The sequence below is a fragment of the Cordyceps javanica genome, chromosome 3 (genome assembly GCF_051103115.1).
Source record: "Cordyceps javanica chromosome 3, complete sequence".
NCBI classification, from domain to species: Eukaryota; Fungi; Ascomycota; class Sordariomycetes; order Hypocreales; family Cordycipitaceae; genus Cordyceps; species Cordyceps javanica.
In genome coordinates this window covers 3,662,626-3,673,081 of record NC_139297.1, presented here as the reverse complement: position 1 = coordinate 3,673,081, position 10,456 = coordinate 3,662,626, and the positions used below count along the sequence as shown (strand labels likewise).

Here is a 10,456-nt window from a genome sequence, read left to right as displayed (position 1 = left end):
CCGCCCTAGGTAGTACTTACTTAGAGCCCTAGCTGTCCGTAGATCCCTAACAGTACCAAGGCAACACGGTAAGGAAGGGTTCTATTGCCAAGGCTACTACTTGCTACTTACAATTTACTAGGTAGTTGACCTAAGGTAGTTACTGCTCCAGTACGTGCGCCGCTTTGTGACAGTATCCGTTATTAACAAACTCCCAATAAGGTATCATTCTGCGTTCGGACTGCTGTTTACTTGCCTTGTTTACTAGATGCGTGACAGAGTACGGCCCTTTGTTGCTCAGCTACCGGGACACATCATCAACAACAACAACGCCGCCAACGCCGCCGCCGCCCGAGCCCTTCTGCCTTGTTGGCCTGCCCTGGCCTGGCCTGCCCTGGCCTGGCCCTCGGGTCCGACCTGATCATCTGCCCGATACAGTAGCACCTCAAACGTCCACCGCACCACCGCCACCGTCACCTGCATCTTGGCTTCTGCTGTGCACTGTTGTTGTGAAAAGAGTCAAAGACATGTGAGATTTTCTTTTTCATTGGCCAGAAAACTGGCAACAAACACGACCCGGCCCGGGTGCCACCACAGACGCACACACGCACACACGCACGCACGCCAAAAAAAAGAGCCGATGATTGCGACCACTGACCGACCCGTCGGGAAGGCGGTTGTGCCCTTTTGTCCGCCCAAAAAAAGTGAAACGGTTGCACGCCTGACAGCCACCAAAAGGAGATTGAACGTACTTGGCCTTCTCCTCCTCTTCTTCCCCGTCTCCCTCCCCGCCCGTGTCATACAAGACGACAAATATGCCGGGAGACGGCAATCCTGTACTCAAAATTCTGCATTGCATCGTGGCTTGATTGGGTAGTGGTTGGGTAAAGTAATTACTTATTCTACTGACTCCTTTTTTTTCTGTCTTCCTTTCCTTCTTCTTAATTACTTTTGTTTGCTCGTTGTTGCCTGACCCGCCCCTTTTTTTTCGACAACAGCACACACAGGGCTGTGCAAAGCCCGCCGCCGACAGGCAGCTGACGCCAGTGACCTGCAGGCTGCGGCTCACACAGACAGACGATGAGAGAAGGGGGGGGGCTTTCTTGACCGGCCACCAGGGCATCTACTTCCGCGAGGCAACAAAAAAAAACGCCCTAAGTAGCACACCACCACCATCCAGCCTTTGTACTGCCTGCAGCCTGCAGCAGCAAGCATGAAGATCCCCCCCTCCCCCCTTGGGCCAGACAGCCAGAACAGGCACTGGTTGGTTGGTCCCTATACTGTGCAGCCTACCTCAGTACTTTATTTGCATAAACTACCAACGCATCATCAAACTTGCTCTTTTGCTTTTTCCTTCTTCCCTTCTCACTTCTTCTTCTTCTTCTTCCTCGTCCCTCATCATAGCAATTGATATTCTGCCAGATCAAAGAAGAAGAAAAAAAGCCGCTGCCCGCACCATCCCACATCTACAACCACACCCACTCGGCCGCTTTCCACTTGGCCTTTGCCCTCTCTGCATCCTGTCAACTGTCAACTGTCAACTTGTCAACTGGGGTCACGCTGACTGCGCCATTGTACCAAGACTCGTCAACATCCCGACGCCCATCTCAGCTGCTGCTCGGCCCCCTGTCTGGGGTTACGCCGAGGGCTGCTAAAATCTGCTACTTTTAATGGATACTACTTGCCTTTTACCTCATAGCCTACTGAGCATCCGTACCTATTTACTCCGTACGGATACTCTCTCCTCCTACCTACCTACCTTTCTAGGTACAGTTGTGCCAGCGCGCCAAGGCAGTCCCCGCACGGTACGAGCCTCTCGCTCTCAAAGTCGATACCAGTAGTCAGGCACCCCGACGACCCATCCAACTTTTCTTTTGTGCCAGACAAGAAGCCTAAGTAGAATGTCAGTATTGGGTATAGTTTCCCCTCAGCCATGATTGCTCGATACTAGACTATTCAGCGCTAGTGGTTCGAATCGAACCCAGTCTCAAGTTCTTTGCCACGCTCTGCCGTGTCGCTTCGCTGTTGTCATCTCCACAAACCAGTCAGTCGTGCCCACGGCACACTCCCTCTTCTCTCGCCACCCCCTGTTGTCTTTTTTTTTTTGTGTCTTGTCAATGTTTATGCTCGCGTCGCCTTGTATCTTGTTGCTCGTACTCCGTACACCTCTTGTCGCAGAGACATGACCCGCTCCTGCAAGTACAATCAGATAACCGGGAATGCTTTGAAACAAAGACTATCCGTACTTGCGAATCTCTCTCGCTCTCGCTCTCTATGTCAACCCCCCCCCCCCCCCTCTTCCTCCTCCCTCTCCTCATTGAAATATAGAGCACGGCCACCCATCGAACCACTCTGTGTTTTAGTCGGTGACAACACCAGCTGCAAGTCCATAATATAGAGTTCCGTGATGCCAATGTCCACAACTCCATGTACACAAACAAGCACAGACAGAGCCTCCCAAGTCGGGCGCACCGCCTTGGCCTTGACCAATAGCGGCGTCAATTGTTCAATTCACACGATACCTACGCCAAGAAACGTGCCTGCATGTCAGCTATTGTCATCAGACTAGCAAGCCCTTCTTGCGTCATGATGCGCAAACAGAAGAAGAAAAAGAAGAAGAAGAAGAAAGAGGCCGCATGTGCGCGGTCCGTCGTGTTCATGTCCATCCGGCGTCCACGCAATGATCCTACTACGAATATATGGACACACCCGCGGCACATCAGCGCACGCACCAAAATCCAGCACCGGCTTCCTCTCGCCGCCGGACATTACGCGACAAACGACCCAATGGCACTGGTCCGGTTGTCTATTAGCTAGCTTCCTTGTCAATCATCCTTGCTCCTCCTTTGACATCAGGCATCGATACTTGCAGGTAAAAATAAGGCAGCGGCCGTCTGTGGCCCGGACGGCACGCACGGTGGTTTGCGGTAAGTAGAGATCCTCAGAGAGCGCCGTAGTCAACAGCATGGGAGGGGACAAGGTTCCGCGCTGGTCGAGCAGCCGCTCTCATGTGCTCCGTATGCACGAGGGAACAGGAGCGTTGGTCAATGCAACACTCGCTCGGCACGCGGAGCCAGTCCGCGTCTTGCTTTGGATCCTTTTCACCCCTTGTATGTAAGCATGGGATATTCATAGACGCTTTCGTGTCCCCCCCCCGGGCCGCCGCCGTGCACGTACGCTCTCTACTTGCTGCACTGCCTTGCCGCCGACGGCCAAGACAAGAGACTCGTCGCCCATGCTATGCGGCGCCGGATGCGACCCCTCCCCTTGTGGATTGGCTGCTCGATCCTACCATGACTATAATGGCACTGCACACTGCACAACAACAGTAGCGGCAGCAACCGCAACAACAACAACGACCCCCCGTCAAGTCTGTAACATCTTGCTGCTCGTTTCCCCCTGACGGAGCATAAAATTGGCTGCCTCTGTACGAATAAATCTCGGATGGAAGAAATCAGGTCTGCGTTTTGTCCGTATAGATGACTCAACGATACTGGTAGGTAGATGTTACACGCAAGTCAGAAGCCGGGCCTGCTTGTCCCCCCTTTCTCTCAAGAGACAAGAAGAGCCTTATACAAGGGTTTGCTTCCGCCGTTTGCGGCGGCGGCGGCGTCGGCGGCAGAGTGACAGCACACATGCGCAACAAACTGTGCCGGAGCGGCAAAAAAGATTATTAAAAAAATAAAAATAAAATCACACAGTCTCATCCGTAGTATGTGACGACATACAGTCAACTACTGAGTATGTGACGAGTGCGGGACGACCCAATGTGCGTCCATGAACTACTTATTCCCGAGACCGACCAGACCAGAGTCTGATCTTTTTGAGTCAATACTGTGTGCTTTTGATAAATTGTCGAGCCATGTACGGTAGGTATCGTTTGTCCATTCTTTTTTTTTCAACCTCGATAATCCGTGTTAACACTACTTACACTAGCGAGTATCCTGGCCTCGGATACGTAAACGACCACTTCGCAAGAGGTTGCCAGGTTGAGCATTAGCTCATCACAGGGCACGAGTCGATCAGAGACATGGGCTGACGGTCAAGCGTCATGCGAACGACCATCCGAAAAAGGGGCGGGCCGTAAAAGTATTGAACGCCTCCCCTCACTCTTCTCTTTTCCCTTCCCCTCCACCCCCCAAAACCAAACCATCGGTCCATCACACTTGCCTGCCTGCCTGCTTTGGCTCGCTTTTTCTGCTTCCGGGTTGCTAGCGTCGCCAATCTCCCTCCCTTGCGCCGCGCCGCCGCGCGGGCGACGGCCCCCTTGCGATGTGCAATGCGGGATTCGGCCTACTGATTAAATCAATATCATGCTTTTTTTTTTTCCTTGGGGAGGGGGAGGGGACCGGACAAGGCTCTAGAAAAAGTACCGTGTACAGTAAGTTCAGTGATGGCCTGTTACTTAGTAGTAGCAACCGACTCAGCTTTAATCTATCTTCCATTCAAATTGACAAAAAGTGGAAAAAAAAATAAGAAGAAAATATGAGATGATGCCGACCCCCTGTTGCAGTAATCAATCACCAGGTACAGACGACAGATTACAGATACCAGTTCACGCAGCGCAAGGCGGCGTGCTCACGTCCAGGTCTACCCCATCATGTCAGTATCCGTACATAATAGTACATACGAGCACAATCCTCCGGCCAAGTACAGAGCAAGTACAGATTGCCGTTTCTGAATTTCGTCATGCCGTGGAACCTGGCCGTTTTAGAGGCATGTCCCTGCCCAGTATGTGGATTCTAGATTTCTTTTTCTTTTCTTTTTCTTTTTTACAATTTTCTTTTTTGCTCCCCTCTTCTATTCTTTAATTGCAGTGGATACTGTGTGAGAATTGACTCTGCACAATCGTAATGCGCCGACCTTGCCAGGCGGGTACCAAAACGGATCGCCGCTTTTCCAATCCAGCCTGAATGGCTGCTGGTAGGAAAAGCGGCGATCCGTTTTGGTACCCGCATGCTTGCTAGGAAGAGGCCCCCCAGTTCGTCTAAGCCACAATCCCTGCTCGGCGCTACTAGTACTGGAGAGATGTTTGGTGGGCTGCGCCTTGTTATTACCATTCTTATTATTCTTATGCGACCGTCTTTTTTTTTTTTGGTTCTTTTTTTCTTTCTTTTTTTCTGGCTGGCATGGCCACCACCACTTTTAACCCGGTCCCAGCGCGTGCGGATGCAGGTCCAGTTGCTCCCGGGGCGCGCCAGCAACTTTGGTCATTGTCGCCGTTGTTGTTGTCGTCGTCGTCGTCGTCTCCCATCCCCAAGGTTGTTGCCAATGCAAGATGTGGCCCCTCCCCCTGCCCCCCATCATGTCAAGTCGCCTGGTTCGCTTGGCTGCTTGGCTCTTCTGCTGATGAGTCCCGTATAAATCGTCCCAACGAGATGCGCTGCCCCTCCCAATATTGGTTTCATCTTTGCTCGGCACTACTGCGTCCATCGCTGCAAACCACCCATAAAATAAAGTCTCCGAGCCACCAGGCAGGCTACTAGTCAGTACCAGTAGTAGCCAACGCCAATGGCTTTGCCCTCGGCCAAGTGATCCCTGCCGCGGATGACGTGGGCTCAGCTGGCTAGTCACGATACTATCCTGGTGCCTTTGCCTGGGTACCAGTAGTATTTGCAGCGGCCCCGTTCGTTTTGGAGGGGACCTTGGATCGAAATCTCAAACCGGTTTCGTCCGGGATGCAAACATAAAGTCCCATCCTCGCCCTCGACCCAGTACTATCAGCACTTACCCGCCCGTCGCCGTGTGCAACCAAAGACCGAACGCCCTGCTCCTGCGTGTCACTTCCGGCTCTCTTGTCTCGGTTGATCTGGTTGACGCATCTCACTAATCAACGCATTGAAGAAAAGTCGTGCCGACCAGGGAGAGGAGCCATTGTGGTCTCCCTTTGTTCCTACGTCGACCCGCCCAACCCCAAGTCTACGACAGTAGCATTTGAAAGGTCTTATTAGTATTAACATCACTCCATGCAAATCTCTTTTTTTGTCGGTTCTACCGACATCCCTCGCGTGTACCCTCATTGTCACTTCTTGCGCATGGCATTGTTTGCGTCATGTTCATGTCGCTTATATCGTGCAGGCGCCTCATCTTGAAATCGGAACGCCTGTCAAACAAACGGGCCTTTGCGGCCAATCTAAACCCCAGCACGGCGTCTCACCCGACGCTTCCCGGAAAGTCATGGGATATAAACAAATAGAAACTACGTTTAGCGGTTACGGGGAACCTTGTCTGTAATTTCCATGTTTGTGACCTGCCCACTCGGTTGCTCCCTTGTGTCATTGCGTCGCCTTTGATATGTAGGCTTTTTTCTTTACGCTGAGCATACGGTGAAGAGTTTGGTGGCTCGGCAACAAGGGCAAATGTAGCCGTAGCACGGTCTGGTCGAATACTCGCATTGTTTGTGATGTTGCCTTCGTGCATCCATTGACGACTCCTTGGCTTGTTGAGGCAGACCAGTTTACGCCCTGCACCCCAGAGCGCAGGCACCCATCCATCCAAAGCTTCGACCAAGTCGAGTGTTGGAAAAGCCAGGCTCAGCTGCGCGAACCATTCTCCTCACCGGATGGCCCGTAATTCTCCAATACATCCGACAATGAACAAGTTAAAGCACAAACAACACTATAAATAGCACGTATTAAGAAATCCGCACAAGCTAATGCCCTCACACAGTAAAAGCCCGCATAAATCAGTGCGTGGTTCGAGATACAGGGTAACATTGGCCACGAACTTGGCCGAGTGCTCGACTCCACACCGCCTTTCCCGCATGCGCAGAAGGTCTCTCCCAGCATGGCTTTTCAGGCGGCAGAAAAAAATTCCATGGCACCGCTGACCATCACCAGCGCAAATCTGGTGTGCTGATACAGAACCGACCCAGGCAACCCAAGAACGGTAGAAACATGGCGGAAACCACCTCTCTATCCGAAGTGACCCAGGCCGACAAGCCTCTGGGTATGCGAAAGAATGGTACGTATCCCGTGAGCGGTCACTACGCGCCGCGTTGCTGACTCGGCGAGCAGGCAAGCAGTGGCATGCGCCGAAAAAGGCTTTCCGCCCGACCGCCGGTCTCACATCCTACGAGAAGCGCACCAAGGAGCGCGCGCTCATGGCGCAGATGAAGGCCAAGGAGAATGAAATGAAGGCAGAGAAAAAGGAAGAGCGTCAGGTACGAACAAAGCAACTGCTAGACTTTTTTTTCCTGTTGCATTACCGCTCCGCCAACTAACACCCCGTAGCGCAAGGTTGATGCGATTCGCGAGAAGCGAGCCAAGAAGGAAGAAAAGGAGCGATACGAAAAGTTGGCTGCGAAGATGCACAAGAAGCGCCTCGAGCGCCTCAAGCGCAAGGAGAAGCGCAACAAACTCATCAACTCTTGAGCGGCACCGTCGACGAGTCACCCTACCTGACGCGCATTACCGATATCGTGACGATCCCACCAGACGAAAAAATGCGCTTCACCGCACTGGAAACACCCCTACTCATCCAATTCTGACCTGCTAAAGGACATTCTGGAACCTCGAGATCGCACAATAAACTGCAACTTGGATAGCGACAAGGCGAACGAACCTACATATGGAGACTTCATTGCGGCCAGCAACGAAAAGTGCTCGGCCGAGGGCGGCTGGACTTTTATTACCATGAATCATGATATTGGAATCTTGCGATTTTTCTGGTCCTTTCATTATATTCTGATACTGACACGTTTATAACATACATGGGCAAACACAAAGGCTGGCGTTGGGCATGTTCTGTTTGAAATTTTGGAGGACCTAGGAATGAACAATAAAAAACGCGAAGATGTAAAAATAGAAATTCAATCCTCCCGCCCTTCATTACAGATTACCGTTTTATTATGTTGTTAATCACCCGAACGTGTCTAGAATGTGAATCTATCTGCTGAGACAGGATCTGGCTGCTTTGGCATGTGAAGACATGAGACGGACGGGTAGGTACCTTGGCACCCTTGTCCAACGCCACCAAGGGCGGCGCGAGAGGGGGGTGGTCACCCGCAGCTGGCCGGCCACTGGCGTGCGAGCTCCGCCTCGCCCAAACCACATAGTCTGAGAACTCCCACCTTATGTTGCGACACGGTCAGCAATTAAACATTGGAAAGGGCCGACGCGAGACAGATTATTTCGGCGCGTACACCTTGTCTTTGGGGGCATCGGGCCACGCCGAAGCCACAAGGTCAAGACACGAATCATGTCTGGCACAAACGTTGCCGCCTCGCCTCAAACAACGACCTCGCCGACCCGACGTCATCAAATTAAGCGGTCGCTCTCCGAATTCACATCCCCGGGCAGATCGAACCGGGCTCGCAAGGAACGGCCCGCCAACAGCAACTTCGATGAGGGAAGCAGCGGCAGCCGGTATCCTCGTCAGACGAATCTGGTACCGCCGGTCGGTGACGCTCGCATGTCTCTCGACATGCCGCGCAGTAACAACTTCTCACCCGTCATCAGCCCCGATCAGAGCAGGCGAGGCAGCGCCCTGATCCCGCAAACTGCGCCCCCGTTTGCAAATGAGGGCAGAGACACGGATGACGGGCAGAGAGCGAGCTCGACGGAGAGCAGCAATGCCAAACTGCAACAGAACCGGGCGAGAATCGTGGGAAATACGGAGTGAGCCTACAAGATATGCCGTGCGTACGGCGCGAAACTCGCTAACCTACAAGGGACAGGACTCTAACGCGATCCCTTTCTGAGCTCAACGATTTCTCCGCTAATGCCTCGCGACAACTCGACGACGCCTACTACGCTGTACTCGAGAAGATGAGCGCATTGCACTCTACAATTACGTCACTTAGGAGCCTTGCCGAGAGGTCGCACGGAATATACGATACCTTTGAAAAGGATTCGCGCGGGCTAGAGAACCAGATTGCTACGCAGCTTGGGGCCATGGGCCACTTTCAGAATCACCAAACCAAGGTGGCATCGCTGCAGCAGCGCATCAACAAGGGCCGCACCACAGTCAAGGCGCTGAGCGACCGGGTGGACGAGGTGCGGCAGCGGATCGAGAAATGGGAGCGTGCGGACCGCCAGTGGCAGGAGCGGACGCGGCGCAGGCTCAAGATTATCTGGTCCGTCATGTCGGTGGTGGTGCTGGTCCTCATTGTCCTCATGTGGACGGTGAGCAGCTCCTCGGACGACCCTCGGACGGCGGCCGACGGGCCGACGGACGAGCTGGGCCGCTCCATCTCGATTCTCGAGCCGCTCAACGCGTCCGACTCGAGGCAGCCGCCGGGGCCGGAAGGCACGGAAGCCCGTTCGAAGATTCTGTGGAAGATGCCTGCGCGGGACGCGGATCGCCTGCGTGTCTTTGATGAGCTCTGAGACGAGATTAATTGGATCTCAATTGACCTCCAGAGCTGGGAAATGAACGGTGCCAAGAAGAGTAACAATAGTCGATACCGGCAGCTCCGCCTCCTGTTCCAGTGCTTTGGCGTTTGTGGTGGAAAACTTTTCGGCAGCCCCGAGTTGGCTGCAGGAAGGCGTGTAGGTGGCTGCAGCAAAGCGTCACGCGCCGGGCCATGCCACTGCCACTGCCACTGCCACAGCGGAGTTGAGCTGAAGTCGTCCATGGATGCCTGGAAGCCCGTCACCCCATCATCCGAAGCTGTTTCAACGGGCAAGTGGGGGTGAAGCCCCCGTTCTGTTTATCATTTTTTTTTCATTGGCATCTCGCATAAAGCGTCATCTATTTTTTTTGGCGGAAATGAGGCCAAATGTCCGGGTCCTTGCCGGTAGCCTTAGATGGGCCACGCATACATGGCGTACTATACCCCCCCCTTTGTACTTGAAGAAGCGAATCAGAAATTTGGTACTCTGATCAATAGGAAACCCTTATTTTATCAGGGAAATGAACTGCGTTTGAGACTCATATTACTTATGAGTCACGGCGGAACCGGCATATAGACTGTTCCCGACTCGTCTCTATTCAGTATGAAACTACTATAATAAGACAGCAAATATTAGAGAGTATCAGACTCTCTGAATGTTATCGACGGGTGAGCAAAGAAGTTAAAAAAAAGGAAAAGGAAAAAATAATCATGTAACTGAAACAGGTGGCACAAGAGACGGAGTTGTCAAGGCATGCCAAATTGCTTGGCACTACAAAGATGGGCACACATCTGCATTCGCGCGGCTGCAACATGTTGGACACGGTGACGCAAGAGCTAGGCTTCTATACTGCGGAATACAGTGATTCCAATGACTTGTACAGCTGACAGCAGCATTACAAGGCAGTGCGCCAGTGTAGAGAGAGCAAAGAACCACATTGTACGCGTCGTCCCTGGTTCTGCAGTCATTCATTGTCTGCGGCCCAGCGCACTGCCTCGGTGCCAAGGGCGGCACGGCACGTAAGCTTGGCCGAGCCACAAGACGACTTACTCGCTTGCATATGATATCTCGATTTTAGGTAAGGAGACTTTTGGGCCAGAGAAGGATGACGCCGATAATCGGTTTTTTCTTCTTTTCGTTTC

The 10,456-nt window shown here is 52.7% G+C and overlaps 2 protein-coding genes across 2 annotated transcripts; both read left to right on the top strand.

Moving 5' to 3' along the window:
- Positions 1-6,875: 6,875 nt before the first annotated feature.
- On the top strand, positions 6,876-7,352 carry V2A60_005297 (CGR1 family protein; the record flags this gene model as incomplete). Its single annotated transcript, XM_083256609.1, has 3 exons — positions 6,876-6,942; positions 6,996-7,141; positions 7,212-7,352. 3 exons carry the CDS (start codon positions 6,876-6,878, stop codon positions 7,350-7,352), a joined length of 354 nt encoding a protein of 117 aa, XP_083112735.1.
- An 826-nt stretch (positions 7,353-8,178) lies between these two features.
- On the top strand, positions 8,179-9,308 carry V2A60_005296 (uncharacterized protein; the record flags this gene model as incomplete). Its single annotated transcript, XM_083256608.1, has 2 exons — positions 8,179-8,597; positions 8,657-9,308. The coding sequence occupies 2 exons, from the start codon at positions 8,179-8,181 to the stop codon at positions 9,306-9,308; spliced, it is 1,071 nt and encodes a 356-aa protein (XP_083112734.1).
- Positions 9,309-10,456: the final 1,148 nt, after the last annotated feature.